This window comes from Chelonia mydas, chromosome 19 (assembly GCF_015237465.2).
Source record: "Chelonia mydas isolate rCheMyd1 chromosome 19, rCheMyd1.pri.v2, whole genome shotgun sequence".
Lineage (NCBI taxonomy): Eukaryota > Metazoa > Chordata > Testudines > Cheloniidae > Chelonia > Chelonia mydas.
Genome location: NC_051259.2, coordinates 15,150,391 through 15,168,766, shown reverse-complemented (window position 1 = coordinate 15,168,766; position 18,376 = coordinate 15,150,391). Strand labels below are relative to the sequence as shown.

Here is an 18,376-nt window from a genome sequence, read left to right as displayed (position 1 = left end):
TTAATCAGTTATTAAAATGATTAAACATAGAAAACCCTGTGTCTCCTTAGGTGTTGGTGGAATGAGCGTTGCGTGTGTTTTGAAGAGAAAAGCAGTGCTCTGGCAGGACTCGTTCAGCCCCCACCTGAAGCAGCACACACAAGATACAGCTAATCCCAACATGCCTGTTGTTTTGACATCTGGAACAGGGTCCCAGGCTCAGCAACAGCCAGCTGCAAATCAAGCGCTTGCAGCAGGGACCCACTCCAGTCCTGTCCCTGGATCCATAGGAGTTGCAGGCCGCTCTCAGGACGACGCTATGGTGGATTACTTCTTTCAGAGGCAGCATGGTGAGCAGCTTGGGGGAGGAGGAAGTGGTGGAGGCGGCTATAATAACAGCAAACATCGCTGGCCTACTGGGGATAACATTCATGCAGAACATCAGGTAATAATAAAATAAAAAAAAAAGTTCAATATTTCAGACTGAATACATGAACAAATCATGCTAGGATTGCTGCTTTTAATGAACCTTCTTAAAGCTTAAGCCGGTTATTGTGTGGTTTGGATGGTGTCAGCCAGACTTCTTTCTTTTCAGAATTTGAATGCCTCACTAGTTATAAATGAAATGTTTTCTCACTCTTGATGATGTTGAACTGGAAATCCCACTGCACTCTGTGACAGTAGTTAAAATGGATCTGTTTGCAAAATTCATCAGTCCTCTTTATTGATTTTTGTATGTGTGAACCAGTTTAGCGTTCTTTGTTGCTTCTTATCAAACCTAATGCTGTGGTTACATTATTTTTTATGTAATGGTATTACAAAACTGTGTTGTCCTTTAAAGCATGTAGGAATGGTGAAAGCTTCACACTCTAATACTGAAATGCACACAGTTCTGGTACTTGTCTGCAGCACAAGGAGAAGTGAGGGAAAGGGGGCAGGGCATGGTTAATTGAATGAGGAAGAAAGCAGTTTATAAAAAACAGTTGTTTCACCGTGTGCTAAGGAACAGAACTTTGCTTTCACATGTATTTAATGTCCTAAAGAATAATCGGATACTTCTACTGTGCATATAAATGAAGAAAGAGAAAAGAGAATTTAACCATTAACCAGAGGTATGGTTTAAATCACAGCATTATTTTATACGCTGGGGCTTAAACAAGTGCATGTACTACTCCTTAGCTATCTGACTGTGACATGTAGGTAACTCTTCAAGTACAGGGATGAACTAAAAAACCTGCTTCCTCTAATAAGGGAGATACAGCAACAGCATTTAGAGGTAAGCATGTTTTTTGAAGTCAGTGGTTCCCAGAAATCTCTTAAAAGCAGCAGGAACAAAGCTTCTGTAACCTCATTAAAACCTCAGCATTGCTTACATAGCTTTTTGGTTTTCTATCAAAATAGAAAAAAAGTGTGTTTAAATTCACGATTTAAAGGAGCATGGCCAAAATTTGACTTGAATATTCAACTTGTTAGAACTTGGTGTGACACCACCTCCATTCTAAAAGAGCTAATTTTTTTAAAAGTGAATCACCCTATCACAAAGTTTGAAAAATAAACCAGAAATTAACCCCTCCCTCTAGAAAAGTGTTCTGCTTTCTCTGCAGGGCTGTCTAATAACTAAACGCTATGGTGAAAATTGTGCAATTTGAGTAATATCAGCACATGCATAAACAAAGAAGTAAACAAAGAACTGCATTAATTTCAGTTCCCTAAGAAGCATAGGATGAAATCCAGAATATGAAATAGAGCTAGGAAAAAAGTTGGCAGTGTCTTTTTAAACTTATTTTTAAGAAATATTATGCCTAATTATTTCCTCCACGCAAATACAAGTATTTAGCTAAAATGTGCGTGAAGAAAAATAATGGGTTGGACTCCAGTCTGGAATGACTGCCATTAGTTTGTTTAAAAAAAATCATCTAACTGAAGATTTGAGTAATGATAAAAGTTGTCTTCCAGCTTTATCTGTTAACTAAATCTTTGACGTAGTTAATGTAGGTCAGAGGATGATTCTTATCTACTTAAATATTTTATGGTCTCTCAAATTTGCTGCTATTAAGTGATAATCAGTAGGCACCAAACACTGGTTACACATTGGTTGGGGTAGCATTGGGATATTTTGTGTGAGGATGGCTTTGTCATGCTGAAATGCACAAATGAGCAAAATTCTCAATCCCTGCCCCCCAAAAGGTAGCAACGCCACCAAAAATGGTAGAAAATTGCAGCTATAAAAAAATTATATCCTGCAGTTTCTAGGTGTCTGCAATCTTTACTGCATTCTGTAATAGTCTGTAAACTTTTAAGCTTTAATTTAAAAAAAAACAAAACTAATTTGACCTGTTTCAACTGTTTCAAAGACTTATTACGCTGCCACAAATGTACTGCTGCTGTTCTTTTGCAGAAAGCTCTCGAGTTAAATAACACCACAAGTAACGCCTTATTGAAAAACATGTTGTTTGAAAATCTAGTTGGGGCTGTTTAGTGTTTTGTTTTTTTTAGCATTTATGAGTAGGATTTTTGTTTGGTTTTGTTTTAAATCCCAAACATGAAGATATTAACTGCAAATATAATCTAACATTAAGGCTGCCATTTAGTATCACAAAGTCAGGAAATATACAGCAGTATCAATTTAGCGGTTTTGCAAGTGTATAGCATTTTTTTTTCTGTTTTTTCATGGTAGCTTCAAATATTACTGTTGTGATATATATGCTTTACAATACTCCACCTTAACACGCTTAATTTCGTTACGACCATAACTGTTTAGTTTCCTAATATTGTGGTTTCAACTGTGCAGACTTAATGTTACGTTAACCAGTTTCTGCATTCAGCATATCCTTTTTTAATTAAATGAAATTAAAGGTCAATTTAAGGTTATCGGTATGGTATGGGACAGTGACCTGTGTTGACTTGTTTTGCACCTTATCCCGCAGTGATTTCCCAAATGTTCTAAGTTGTATGACTTTTGTCATTTCTTTCCCTCTTGGGCCCTGATCTTGTAAGATGTTCCATGTGTGTACAGGTGTCTGCCAACATACGCTCGCAGAATCAGTGCCTTGGTCCTGTATATATCATCTTGGGTCACGTGTCACTCACTTTTAAGGAGGTGGAAGGAGAATATCTGGGGTCGAGGTTGGAGGTATTAAGTTCTCATAAGATGACTTGAAAAATCGGAACAGGTTGATAATGAACAGTAAAGGATTAAAAATTAGGACGCAATTTAAAAACCAAATTTTTATTGAACAAATAAAACTCCCGCCTTGTGTAGTATCTTTTCACTCCTCTTTTGTTGGTATGTTTGTTTGTCTATTTAGGGCCTCAGTCCACACCCTTAAATCTCACTGCAGTCAATCGGAATTGAAGGGTGCTGAGCACCCTATGGGTCAGGTTTTCACATTTGTAAAGTCTTTTGAAGTGGGGACCATCTGGCTGTGTTTGGACTGTGTATCCATATCTGCAAGTGGTATAGGGCTTGTGCTGCAGACAGTAAAGTGGAGGGTGGTGCTGGGCATCAAGTGAGAAAATCAGTGGTAGCGGAAGGTCGTGCAGGTTAATTATCCGTTAATACAGTTTAGCGTGAAATGTGCAGGGTTTAGGAGATTGTAGCTAACGGTGGGAAGATTTTGATATTTTTTTAAATGGCTGCTTCCTAATCCCTTTTCCTGTGTCTTCGTGTCAACTGTTCAGACGTAACCTGTTGTCAGCACTTTGGGGCTGGGAGCTCTCTCTCTCTGTGGCACAGAAGACACTTATGCAAATTCAGTAAATAACATTTCAGCCTGTATTACTACAATGGTTATATAACACGTGTGTTAAAGTAAATGTACAGTATGCTTGCTTTTCATTGTTTACCATGTTTTTATTTTTTCACCTGTCTGCTGCTGCTGTTTCCTCCTTGGAATGACAGCTGTAAAGAATTCAAATGGTAGATGGCTTTGACAGGTGTAACCGAAGAACACATTTCTCGATGCTCCAAAAGAAGTAGACAGTGTCATCCTATTCCAAACAATAACCTTCAAAATGGAAGAAAAAAATGTGTCTTCGCTCAATTGCTATTTTATATGTAGTTTTTCTAACCTTTCCTCTCTCCCCTTCAGGAAAAAATCTCAGTTTTTCTGGTTAGTAAGAATGTTATCAACCAAGACTCCGTTCTCATCTTGGTTAATCTGGTGCATGTGGTGTATTTTATAAATCCAGTATTGCTGTTGTGTACAGATACTGATGTAACTGCTTTTGAAAGGTTCCTGATCTCAGACACACTATAGCAGAGGTCAGCAACCTTTCAGAAGTGGTGTGCCAAGTTTTCATTTATTCACTTTAATTTAAGGTTTTGCGTGCCAATAATACATTTTAACGTTTTTTAGAAGGTCTCTCTCTATGTCTATATATTATATAACTAAACTATTGTCGTATGTAAACAAGGTTTTCAAAATGTTTAAGAATTAAATTAAATGCTGATCTTACGCCGCCGGCCCGCTCAGCCTGCTGCCAGCCTGGGGTTCCGTTCACCTAGGCCGGCAGCGGGCTGAGTGGGGCCTTCGGCCAGGACCCCCGCTGGCAAGGGGCAGGCAGCCAGAACCCCAGACTGGCAGTGGGCTGAGCGGGGCTGGTGGCCAGGACCCCAGACTGGCAGTGGGCTCAGCCTGCTGTCGGTCTGGGGTTCTGCTAGCCAGGGTCCCGGCTTCCGGCCCCGCTCAGCCCGCTGCCGGTCTGGAGTCCCGGCCCTGTCCACATAGAGTAGGTACCTACTTTCTCCCTGGTTCTAGCCATTCTCTTCCTCTCTCTGCACTGAGTGAGGGTGGGAGTGTGCTGAGAACAGGGCTGGGGTGAAGGAGCAGGCTGGGGGTTGGGGTGCAGGTCTGGCCAGGAGCTAGAATGAGGGCGGGGTCTCAGGGTTGGGGCAGGAGGTTTGAGTGCGGAGCGCTTACCTGGGCAGCTCCCATTTGGTGCGAGGGGTGCAGGTGGGAATGTGGGTGTGTGTGTGTGCAGGAGCTCCCGTTTGGTGCTCAGGATGGGAGTGGAGATTTGGGGGGGTGCAAGAGTCAGGGCATAGGGTGTGGGGGGGTTGGGTATGTGAGGGGGGTGCAGGAGTCAGGGCAGGGGGCTGGGGGTGTGTGAGGGGGGTGCAGGAGTCAGGGCTGGGGTTGTGGGGGTGGTGCAGGGGTCAGGGCACGGGGCTGGGGTGTGTGTGGGGGAGGGTTCAGGGCAAAGGGCTGGGGGGTGCAGGGGTCAGGGCAGAGGGCTGGGGGTGTGGGCTGGGGTCATGGGGGTGCTCCCAGCCCCCTGCCCTGAGCGGCTCACGGCAGGGGGCTGGAGGGGATATGCCTGGATTCCACCCCCTTCCCCAAGGTCCCCAGAGCAGAGATCACGCTGCAGCTCCACTTTTACCTCTCCCCCTCCGTAGCAAGGGCCGTCAGCTGATCAGCCGCAGGGAGGGAGAGGAGGAGGGGCAGGAACCCAGCACGCTTGGGGAAGAGGCAGTGGGAGGGGAAGCTTGCCTGCCCTGCAAGGAGAGAGCGGTGGGTGGGGGCCTGAAAAGAGCGGGCCGGGCCGGGCTGGGCAGGATTTTTAGTGGCACGCTGCTGTCTGCCCGGAGCCGGGCAGACAGCAGCGTGCCATTAAAAATTGGCTCGCGTGCTGGGTTTGGCACGCGTGCCATAGGTTGCCGACCCCTGCACTATAGCAATGGTGCTCAAACCCCATTCCCAAGTAATGGAATGTGGCCGCGCTCCCCACCCCTATTAATAGCCAAGGCTTCATCAGCAGCAGAGATTTGCTGAAGGTGGACCTGGGGATGGGACTGGGCATGGGGTAGGAGCCGGGGATTGAGATGGAGTTGGTCTGGGGGCAGAGAGGAAGTGAGGGTGGAGGTGGGCCTGGAGGCAGAGCAGGACTGAGGGCTGAACAGGTTTGGGGGAGGAGTGAGGCTGGTAGTGGAGCTCCCTCCCCACCCCCCCAGGGAGAGCTGGCTTCAGCCCTGCTGTGCGCCCCCCCCCCCCCCCCCCCCCCCCGTTCCTCCACGCCCCCATAGGAGGACTCACCCCCACAGTTTGGGGACCACTGTACTATAGGTTGATTTCCTAAAAACCCAAAGGGTCTAGAAGTAACTACAAAACAATTATCTTTTTGTCTTTAAAATTTCTTGAAGTCTATTTGCTGGCAACAAGGTCTGCTCTGCCAATATATTTAACCTCTAAACAGGAGAAGGATGAAAGTTCAATGCGTATTTTATGTCCGTTGACTCTTTAGACTATCTGCCCAGGTTGCTGTTGTGATGGTGTTTTTTGTTGTGGCACTTATCCAGAAAAATTTGAATTGAGACCAGTAACTCATTTCACATAAGTCACTAAACAGTTATCACATAGGAGTTCTGATGACTACCAGGCTAGGCTTTATTTGGTCTGATGCTGAAAGACCACGTATCTTATTACAGATCCCTGGGGCCACCAAGTCCTAGTACAAAAAAGGCACTTGGCTTAGAGATCTTAGAAGAGTTACCTTTAGCACTTAATGAAAACTCAGAAAAGCTACTTTTTTCCCCTTGCACACAGATGTTACAGGGAAATGAAGACATTGACCATGATCTTTCAACATTTCAGTCAAGTGTCGCTGTTCCTTAATATTCAGTGATATCCCCTTCTAAACTACAGTAAATGCAGGGCTTTATGTCCAAATTACAGTAAATGAGTAATACGGAAGTCTGTCATGGTTTGAAGATGCAAGAACAATTTTTAGGGATTTACTTTCTTTGAGAGCATCTTTAATTAGCTAATCCCTGCAGCATTCTTCTGTCCCTGGTTATCTCCTCACATCTGAGGAATTATCCATGCACTCAGTAAGAGAAATATAGCGAGAGTGGCAGGGTGAGGATTGGAGTTCATTTCGGGTTTTGTCTCTGTGAAGCCCTCTGAATGGGGAGCACTGAACTTCTTAATCAATACTTTACATTTAACTGGGCATAGAATCCAGTTCTCCTGACTCCTCACTTCTCTCCAAATCCACTATTTAAACCGTTCAGCCTCCCTACTATGTTTCACTACCACATGGATCTAGACTGTTCTCAGTGGTAGCTGATGACAGAACAAGGAGTAATGGTCTCAAGTTGCAGTGGGGGAGGTTTAGGTTGGATATTAGGAAAAACTTTTTCACTAGGAGGGTGGTGAAACACTGGAATGCGTTACCTAGGGAGGAGGTGGAATCTCCTTCCTTAGATATTTTTAAGGTCAGGCTTGACAAAGCCCTGGCTGGGATGATTTAGTTGGGGATTGGTCCTGCTTTGAGCAGGGGGTTGGAGTAGATGACCTCCTGAGGTCCCTTCCAACCCTGATATTCTATGATTCTGTGAAGGGCTAGGTTTGGTTCTTGGGATGGCAAACAACATGGTCAAGGCTTGCTTAAGGAGGGGATCACCTCCTCTTTCTCTCAAACGACCTGGGAAGTCAAGCAGAGACAGGCTCCAGTGTTGCTCCAAAGGAAGTGCTGTTTAATTGTAAGCTTTTTCGGCCAGAGACTCAATCCATTTTTGGAAAGCGCCGAGCAGAGTTTAGGTGCTACTGCAGTCTGGCCCACATTGCCAAGGAGAGTCACTGCAGCTTGAGGCAAGAAGGAAATCCTGTGACCGCACATACAGTATTCAGTTGTTTGCATATTTAATATCTGTAGTCTTATACCATGAAACAGCCTTTCAAATTAATGGAATTTCCATTGGAATTTCCATGTACTTTCATGGTAAGCACAATAGCTGGGTGTTATGGTAGCAGTGAAATAGTTGACGGTGTTACCATTTAAATTATTTGGCTGCGAAGTTAACACTGTGTTGAAATGAATACTTGAAATTAGAATATATCATCTTCTGTAGAAAACCTTAATCTACAGGGACTGGCTAGTTCTTCAGGATTTGTTGATATTTTTGTTTTTGAGTCTGTAAATTTATGTCGGCCCTGCTAACAATTAAATCCATTACAAGGTACCTAGCTTTAATTCACAGAGCACACCTGATCACTTGTGCAGTCTTTGTGATTTCATTATATGGTACCATATCCTTTTAATCTACTTGACTCATGCTTGCCTAGGAAGAACAAAAATACGCTTTTTCATCAACTGATCTTGAAGTTAAATACTGTGCACAGATTTAAGATGTGGGGGTTTTGCTTATTTTAATTTGTGTGGTGTGTGAAGGGGTATGTTCTAGTAGTTCTATAAAATCAAAGTAAAAAACTATTATTAACGAACCAAAAACAGCAGTTTAACTAGACTGTCTTAAGTATTTCCATAACTATTAACCATCTTGGCTAAATGCCATGTAAAATGTTAGCCCGTCTGTAATTTTAATAGCATTTTGCTTCAAATGCTAATGGTAGTAGCAGTTCTAATTATGAATTCTTTACTACAAAAATAGTAGTTAAAGCTTCTAATCCTGTCTGATACTTGTGACTTCACATTCTTTCTCTCCTGACTATTGTTATAGAAGAGGACTAAAAATAGTACAGTAATCAGTTGATGGAACAACATATTTTAACCCTGGCACCTAATTGTCATTGACAAGCCTGTATGGGGCTTTTTTGTCACAAATTGGTAAATGTTGTCTCTGGTATTATGTATAGCATCACATGTATGTTACAGGCAAGACAAAAAGAGATGCGAGTCAAAATCTCCTCTAGACTAACTAATAAGAGCAGTTGGCTGCTGCTGCCTATGTATTATAAACCTTCACAAAGGGTTAGCTTAAAATTTTTTTTTGTTTCAAAAGGTTTGTAAACCCACCTTCTTTATATCCTAAAACAGTTACCTTGAACAATTCAGACATCTCCACTGTATGAAGTTACCTTTCGTTCCTGGGGATTAAAAAAGAGATTTAGTTGCATAGTGCTACAGTCAGGCTCAACATTTTCATATTACTTGTCCTTGCTCTCATAATACTGATAACTTTAAATTTTCAGTATATGCTACAATTTGAGAATTGTGTATTACTAGAAGAAATAAGTTTTTTCTACTTTAAAAATTCAGCAAATTTTTAAAAAATGTAATGGAAGACTATTAACATTCGAGATAGCCCATATGTAAATTTCACAAGGTACTTGGGTAGTGCAGTGATTGTCATACAAATGCATATAGGTCAAAAGTAAGCAGTATTAGGGATACTATTTCTTGGGGTGAGCATCTGCTTGTGTGATTACACCACAGAGGTAAGTGAGAAGGCCAGACTGAGGTGCCTCAATCTTAAAATAAACTATTAATCATAAAAACAGAAATCAAATACTTTATCCATCCAGGCAGATAACAAAAGAAACTCTTTACTACTTTCCAGGAATAAAAAATAGAAAACTGATGCGACAGTTAGACTGTTTATGTAGCACCAAGAAGTGTACTTTAGACACAAGGGATGTATTCCTGGCCGCCCTTACTTCAGTGGGAATTTTGCCTTTGATAGCTGTTGGGTCAAGATTTCACCTGAGGTTATTGCCCTGATGAATGTACTGTGTCTGGTCTTGAACCTGCCAAGCAATCTGTATAAGTGGACTACCAAGCTTGTGCAAAGTCTCACTGAAATTAGTGCAACACTCTCCATCTCTTCAAGATTGGGGCCAATATCCTCAATGATTCAAGAAAGAACATATCAATTGGAGTTGTAATTCAGATTGATTGCTTTGAGCGGCCAAGTGATGCAAGGCCTTATGCTCAACGCCATGGCATTTCTCTGTTGGATGTAATGAAGAACTGGTTGATGGTAGCCATGAATGACTTCCAGCATAACAGTATCCCTATCTCAGTTCTGCTCATCCCCCCCAATGCAGTTTAAAATCATAGACATGTAGGGCTGGAAGGGATCTCGAGAGGCCATCCAGTCCAGCCTCCTGCACTCAGTCAAGACCAAGTCAACCTCCTAGACTATTCCTGACAGGTGTTTGTCCAGCCTATTCTTAAAAACCTCCAATGATGGGGATTCTGCAGCCTCCCTTGGAAGTATATTCTGGAGCTTAACTATCCCTATAGTTAGATATTAATATTGAACCTAAATCTCCCTTGCTGCAGGTTAAGTCCATTGCTGTTTGGCCTACCTTCAGTGGACATGGAGAACAATTGATCACCATCCAGTTTACCCTACTCCAATGGTTCCCAAACTTGTTCCGCCGCTTGTGCAGGGAAAGCCCCGGGCGGGCCAGGCCAGTTCGTTTACCTGCCGCGTCCGCAGGTTTGGCTGATCGCGGCTCCCAGTGGCCGCGGTTCGCTGCTCCAGGCCAGTGGGAGCTGCTGGAAGCGGTGGCCAGTATGTCCCTTGGCCCGCGCTGCTTCCAGCAGCTCCCATTGGCCGGAGCAGCGAATCGCAGCTACTGGGAGCCGCGAACGGCTGAACCTGTGGATGCGGCAGGTAAACAAACCGGCCCGGCCCGCCGGGGGCTTTCCCTGCACAAGCGGCGGAACAAGTTGGAGAACCACTGCCCTACTCAATTTGAAGATTGTTATCAGGTCCCCACTCAGTTTTCTTCTCTCAAGGTTAAACATGCTCAGTTTCTTAACCTAGCCTTACAGATCAAGTTTTCTAAACCTTTTAGGTGCCCAGTATTGGACACAATACTGCAGCTGAGGCCTCACCAGTGCTGAGTAAAGCGGGATAATTACCTCCCGTGTCTTGCATACAACACACCTGTTAATACACCCCAGAATAAGATTCGTCTTTTTTGGAACTGCATTAGATTGTTGACTCATATTCAATTTCTGATCCAGATCCTTTTCAGCACTACCACCACCTGTGTGGTTATTCCTCATGTTGTAATTGTGTATTGAATTGTTTTTTTTCTTCCTAAGTGAAGTATTTTGCACTTGTACTTCATTGAATTTCATCTTGTTGATTTAAGACCAATTCTCTAATTTGTCAAGGTCACTTTGGATTCTGATCCTGTCCTTCAAAGTGCTTGCAACCCCTCCCAGCTTGGATTCTGATCCTGTCCTTCAAAGTGCTTGCAACCCTTCCCAGCTTGGTGTCATCTGCAGATTTTAGAAGCATATTCTTCACTCCGTTATCCAAGATGTTTGTGAAAATACTAATATCAGATCCAGGACCGACACCTGAGAGGCTACACTAGATACGCCCTCCCAGTGAACCATTGGTAACTGCTCTTTGAGTATAGTCTTTCAGTCTTTACTCACCCACTTTATAGTAATTCACCTGGACCACATTTCCCTAGTTTGCTTATGACACTGTTATGTGGGTTTGTGTCAGAAGCCTTAATGCAATTGAAATATTACATCTATTGTTCCCACCCATCCACTAGGCCAGTAACCCTGTCAAAGAAGGAAATTAGATTGGTTTGTCATGATTTGTTCTTGGCAAATCTATGCTGGCTGTTCCTTAACCCTATTATCCTCTAAGTGCTTATTCAGTAATTTGTTCCAGTAGCTTTCCAGGTACTGAAGTTAGGCTGATTGGTCTAGAATTCCCTGGTCCTCTTAGTTTCCCTTGTTAAAAATAGATACGATGTCCTTCTCCAGTCTTCTTATACTTTGCCTGCCCTGCATGAGTTCTCAAAGATAATAGCTGACAGTTCTGAGATTGCTTCAACTAGTTCCTTAATTACTCTAAGACAAATTTCATCAGGCCCTGCAAACTTGAATAAATCGAATTTAAATATTTTTTAACCTGTCCTTTCCCTATTTTTGGCTTGTGTTCCTTCCCTCTTGTTAATATTAATTGTGTGGTGTATCTGGTCACTTTTAACTTTTTTAGTGGAGACTGAAGCAAAATAGGTGTTAAAGATCTCAGCCTTCTTGATGTCATCAGTTATTAGCTCTCGTTCCCTGCTAAGTAGAGGACCTATGCTTTCCTTAGTCTGTCTTTTGCACCTAATGTATTTAAAGAATCTCGTCTTACTGCTTTTTTTTATGTCCCTTGCTAGGTATAACTCATTTTTTCCCTTACCCTTTCTGATGTTTGTTTCTACATATTTGTGCTGTTCTTTTGTATTCTTCCTTAGCAATTCATCCATGTTTACACTTTTTTGCAGGATTCTGTTTTGATTTTCAGGTCATTAAAGAGCTCCTGAAGCAGTTATATTGGCCTCTTCCTATCTTTCCTTCGCATTGTTATAGTTTGCATTTATTCCTTTTGTGCTGTCTTGAGATACTGCAAATTGACACCCCAAATGACTTCTCACTCTAGCAGAAAGAACATAAATAAGAATAGTGGGGAGGAAGGGAAAATGAGGGCAAAAAGAAGGGAATGGGGGTGCATACAAAGTACCATGGAGGGGGATTCAGAGAGTACCCCTATTGGGGAGTTTGCGGGAAGTCCCTGAAATAGAGGGGGATAGGAGGTGGGGTGGTGGTGGGAATGAAACAGCCCCATGTGTGTGCAATGAACTTTGCTTACAGCAACTACACAGTGAGACTCTCTATTTTAGTTTAGATTATCCTTGGATGCTCTATTTAACGCAGCATCAGTGGAAATAGATGACAGTTTAAGTCCCGTTCAGACATCCGTACCACTAATAAATGCAGAAATTCAATCTCTCATTTAATATCCTCCACTACCAAAGAAAAAACAAACCCTGAAGCTCCCCCAGCCCTTATAGGGAAAGAATACATAAGATTCTTCAAGAAGATCTAATATTTATTTATGAAGCAAAAAGTCTGTACTAAGACTTCCCGGAAAGAAAAAAATTATTTGACTCTCAAGGTGTGTGTGTGTTTTTTTGTTTTTGTTTTTTTTTTTACTCTTCTTCCTGTCACCCCCGCCCAAAAAAAAAAAGTTCAAGGTCCACTCCTGGTCATTTGCAAATGTAAAAGTGGCTAGCAGTGTGTCTGGCATGATGGAAGCATTCCTGTTATGAAGGGAGAAGTCCATCAAATGTGGCCTAAGGGATTTTGGATGAAGTTAGACTTTCTGGGTGGTTTTACTACTTGTTTGTCTGGGAGAAAATAAATCTTACATAAATTACATTTCTTTAAGGTTATTAGTCTTTTAATATCTTAAGACACTTAAGGATCACATGTTAAATGAGACTTGGTATCATACTGCAGTACTTTTAAATGAAATTCATACGAAGAGACTGTAGCATCCAAATTTTCTCAATGCAACATGCGAAGTTTACATCAAGTGGCTAGCCATAAACATTAAAATTTATTTTAAATTAGCATTCAAGTTCCTTGCTAATGGTCGTCATTTTGATGAAAACTGACTTATTCTGAGACACCAGAAATATGGGAGCTTAACTAAACTGAACATTGAGAAACTAAAAAGTAGATCTGATGCTGCTTTCACATTGATTTAACAAGAAGTTATGTGAAGCCACTGTTGAGAGTGGTCAAAAAGACAGCTTGTGGCGCTGTTTACCTATGTATTTAACCTTCTGGCTTTTGATTTACTGACAACAGTGTCATTTAGCACCATGGTCCTCGTCTTTGCTAGAGAATTTTTCTGTGGGGCTGCACAGGTTGGAGTATTGACAGTACTAGTGCACATTAATCATGATGTTTCAGGTGCACTTTGTTTGCATTTTTTGTCTATATGCGCGCTAGTGCCCATGCTACATTATTGTAGAATGACTCTGCTCTGAGTGCCTTTCCCACAGTTCCTAGCACAACTCCATGAAACAGTGGCTTGTGGTAGATTTCAAAAGGCTTTATGTGATCCATCACGGGTACAGGAGAAGTGTGGGAGAAGAGGCCATATTCCTCAGGGAAACGTCCCCAAGTCCCCCGTTGCCAGCTCCATTTCTAGTCCTTTTCCCAAAATGGAGTTCAGGATGCCTGGTTCTTGTTCCTTGCTTAACAGGAAAGGCTTCTGGAATGTTTCAAAAAGTTGTCATGAGTTGGCTAATGAAGGAGGTATGCTGAGACTGCCGCCTAGCCTGCTGACCAATATAATCTCATTGTTTCCTCGTACTTCTCGTGTGTGTACATCTGTTTTCTGCTGTCTAACAGAGCAGCTATTGGGGGGCAGGGACTGTCTCTTTTTGTTCTGTTTGTACAGCACAGATTGGTCCTGGTCCATGACAGGCTCCTAGATGCTATAGTAGTGTAAATTATATTTCTGCATTAAGTGCAAAGAGCCAGAGACTGGAAAGAGTGGTTCATGTGAGTTTGTGATGCGGTAGTTGTGCACCCACCATCCGGGTAGATGACAGTGTGCTGTTTTTACAAACAATCATTAGTGGGTGGATCTTGCTTTTGGGTCCTACCACAATCCCGTACAGGTACATTAAAGTTATGCTCAAGACCAGTAATGGCTGTATAACTTCAGGCTAAGGAAGGCTCTGTGTCTCTGGTATGCTGCCACTGAAGTTCCAGACCATCATGATGAACTTCCTTCAACTTGAAAAAGCAAGTTGCAATTACCCTCTGTAAACTGGCTACCTTAGATAATTACTGGTTAGTAGGTGACTGGTTTGGGATTGGGAAGTCCACCAGTGATTGCTCTTGTTGTGGAAGTCTGCAGGGCAATATATAGTATTACATAGGCATGGTTCATGATGGCCAATGAACCAGAGATGATTAGGAAATTTAAGTACTTGAGTTTCCTGAATTCTGCAGTAACTATTTATAGAACCCATTTGCCCGTTCTGTCGTCTTCACCCCCCAACAAAACAAAACAAAAAAGGGTTAGGGTATGTTGCGGAAACTTGGAAAGACACAAGTTCAGGGGGTACAGAATAATGTTATTCATTCTGGAGACTGAAAATAAGATGGAGATGTTTGATCCACAGTGATTTTCTTCAGGGACTAATATGTCTTTTATCTGCCTTAATTTTTATGACATGATAGTTGACTTAACATTTTCAATTAACAGTGGACTTCCAAGACAGCTGGGCTGGTGTCAACCTATGAAAAGCTGGACAAGCAAGTAGCGATACTTGAAGCTCTTAGAACAGTCAGCAGAGCTTTGAGCAAATAAATGCTCTGGGCACATGCTTTCCAAATGATGGCCAGGAACTTTGTGTGGAGCAGTGAAGTGACTGGAATTCGTAGAATATGGTGTGACGTAGCTTGGTTCATTTTTATGTATAAAAATATTCTTAATTCATAATGATACTTAGCCTTAGTGGAAGTTTGTAGATAATTATATAATTCAGGCATTGTGTTTTTTGGGCAGGGTTATGTATTGGATGGTGTTAAGAAGGATTAATATTAAAGGAACAGTTCTTGGGGGAGTGAATGATGTGCAAAATACTCAGCCCTTGTTTTCAAGAATAAACTTTATTATACACAAACACTTGCAGGCCTGTTTGCATTATCAGAAGGAATGTATCATGTAGAAGAGTGTGTAAGCAATATATTGTCTTACAAATGCACTCATTAGGATACGCATTTTCCTCTTGCGAAGGGGTGGAGTGCCTGAGGAAAAGTTGTGAAGGAGCTGAAGATGTGGGGCAACTGTAATACCTTCAGCCACTATTAATAATAGTTAAGGGGCCAGTTGCAAGGTCAAAGCAGCAGTCAGTTTTTCTTTCTTTAATTGCTCATTAAAAACTTCCGCTGAAACTGTCACATGTTCTTCTAACATATCTCTGCACCATCTGTATTTCCAGCTACAGTAGAACCTCAGAATTATGAACACCTCAGGAATAGAGGTTGTTCGTAACTCTGAAATGTTCATATCTCCGAAAAAAAGTTATGGTGGTTCTTTCAGAAGTTTACAACTGAATATTGACTTAATGAACTTTCAAAGTGTATTGTGCAGAAGAAAAATGCTACTTTTTAACCATCTTAATTTAAATGAAACAAGCACAGAAACAGTTTCCTTACCATGCCAGTTTTTTTAAACTTTCCCTTTTTTTGGGTAGTTTACGTTTAACACAGTAATGTATTGTATTTGCTTTTTCTTTTGTCTCTGCTGCTGCCTGATTGTGTACTTCCAAATGAGGTGCGATTGACTGGTCAGTTCGTAACCCTTGTGTTCTGAGGTTCTACTGTAGTTAGAAGGCCCTCATCACTGTAGTATCTGAATGCTGCAGAATCACTTCTTTGTCCGCCTGTCTGTGCTGGTCTTACCTTTCTGCATTTTTCAGAATTCTTGTTCTGCCTTTCAGTGATGATCCTTTTATTTTATGCACCTCAAACTCCTAATTCAATCCCCCTCTCTTCATTTCTGTGCAGTTCCATGAATAGATCTCCTCTGCTCTTCCTCTTCCTGGATATCCTCCTTTATCAGGTGTTCCATCTCTATGGGTTTGATCCACCTGCCCCCTTCTGAGATATCGATTGTGGAGTAGATATTTTTTGGGAATAGGGAAAGGGACATAACCTATGTTTATTAACTATTATTTTAATACCCCCCCCCATCTGAATTTTAATTCCTCACTCAAGTTGCAACTTCAATTTCAGATTCCAGTGCCTTAGGGGCTGCTTTCTTTTTGGAATGGAAATGTAAAGGACCTATGACTAGCCTTCATGCACAGCTCTTACAAACATGAGGTGTGGTGGTGGTGCTGATTTAATGCCAGAAAAGTGGAGAAGACTCATGGAGAGTCCTCTGGTGATAGTCTTGGAACATGGAGTAATACAGGCTACTTCATTATAGGCTGACTGGAAAACGTCTCTGGAGGGAACTGTTTGAGAGAGCAAGAGGAAGGACTGATAAATCTGTACTAGATATTTGCATAATGATATTGGAGGACTGGTTGTGTGAGCGTCTGTGGGTGTAACTTGACTTGCCCAAAAACTTAACTGTAAGGCAGGAGGACTTGCTTTATGAAATATTTTCAGACATAACCGTTCAGGATTGGGGAAAAATAGGGGTTAGAATTAGGGATTGTAAAATATGAAACGGTTAACTGGTAAATATTAGTCTTACCATTAACCCATCTTAACCGTTAAACCCATGCACGTTGCCTGGAGCAGCCCCGGTGCTGAGCTCACTGGCTGGAGTGGCCCCTCTCTCTTTAACCGGTTAAATGATATAATTTTAGTAGTTTAAACGGTTGTCTTTTAAAATATTTACATCCCTAGTTAGTTCTGTCAGTCATTTTCACCCTCAACTTGTGTCCTGTGATAGCAGAAAGATAATAGCAACATGCTACTGAAGTGCCATGGTCCAGCATATGGACTGACTCAGTCATGAAAGGAAAGCGTGTGTGCCATACTGAATAGTGTATACTTTTATTGCAGAACGTTATCCTATTTTTAGATTTGCAGTTTGTTACTTTTTTGCATTCCTCCTCCCCTTGTCCTCCATTAAGTGCAAGTCCAGCCACATTGTGTGGGCCAGCTAGCCACGGTAAATGCCAAGTCAGGCACTTCTGCCTTGACTGGGAATAACAGCACTTGTAACCAAGATAGGGGAATGTCAGGATTTTGAAATTATGGAGTAACTGTCCTGGAAGTGCTGACGATGAGCCGTTACAGCTGCTGCTTGTGCCGTGGAGGCAGGGACTTTGGGGAATGTTGGAGGTCAGTGGAATAGGAACTTGTGGGGTAGAGGGAGAGGTGAAGATTTCCACCCTCATGAAGTTCCATCTGCCATTTTATAAACACTAATGGAATTCGTAAGAACTCTGAAATTTCTTTGCTGTGCTCCTGACCCTGCAAATTCTGCCCTGGTTGGTAAATATTGAAATCAAAGGCTACAAATAGGTAGGCTTGTCAGAATTCAATTTAAATTGATTGCTGTCAGTAAACATCAATTTCAGCTGACACACTGAAACTGATGAAAAAATACCCCTTGGTACCTGCCTGCACCTTGCGTCTGCAGGGATTGGGTGTCACTGTCCCTGCTGCTGTGCAGGGAGTCCTGTGCAGCTCTGCTATCACGGCCCTGCTCGCTCACCAGTTAGGATTGCGGGGACTGACCCTGGACAGGAACTGTTCCGCATCAGGGTGGCTTCCCCCATGACCAGGGGCTTGTCCTCTTCCTTGCAGCCTGGACTGGGGGTCTCTGGTTTGCCAGCCCAGGACCGCAGCCTCCCCCAGACCTGACTCTCAGGTGTCTTGGGCCCTTGCAGTCCCACTGTCAGTGCTGTCCTACCTCTAACCCCAACGCTTCTCCCCTTAATTTCCCACAACTGTAAAAATAAAAATAGTCAAAAAATTGAAAAAAAAATTAAAAATCAAATTCTGCCAAGACTCATATAGCCTATAGAAAAGGGCTCCTTTGCTCTCCATTTCTTCTGAACTCCTCAGATTGGCTGCTGTCTCCACTGCCCTGGCCCCTGCCACACCTGCAATAAGACATCTTGCACATTTTGTTGGGAATCTAGTCCAGCTTGTTGGTTCCCTGGCCTGCATGGCTTCTACAATCAATTTTTCCTTCTGCCTCAGGATTAAGTCAAGAGGCGCTTCCATGCTATCTAATAGCACCTCAGGCTTGTGGAAGGGTGAGTCCAAGGGATTTGGTCCATTTCCTCATGTAATCAGGAAGTTTTTTACATTTGGAACTGCACCTTGAGTCATGTATCTTTATGTGAAATAT

At 42.4% G+C, this 18,376-nt stretch overlaps 1 protein-coding gene across 14 annotated transcripts in view; it reads left to right on the top strand.

Moving 5' to 3' along the window:
* PUM1 (pumilio RNA binding family member 1) overlaps nt 1-18,376 on the top strand; it is a 135,420-nt gene that overhangs the window by 5,520 nt on the left and 111,524 nt on the right. For all 14 annotated transcript variants that reach the window (XM_037882043.2, XM_043532006.1, XM_037882039.2 and 11 more), the window contains one exon: nt 51-424. In XM_037882043.2, coding sequence (XP_037737971.1) covers nt 62-424 — 363 coding nt within the window. In that variant the 5' untranslated portion in view covers nt 51-61. The remainder of the gene's footprint in view (nt 1-50; nt 425-18,376) is intronic.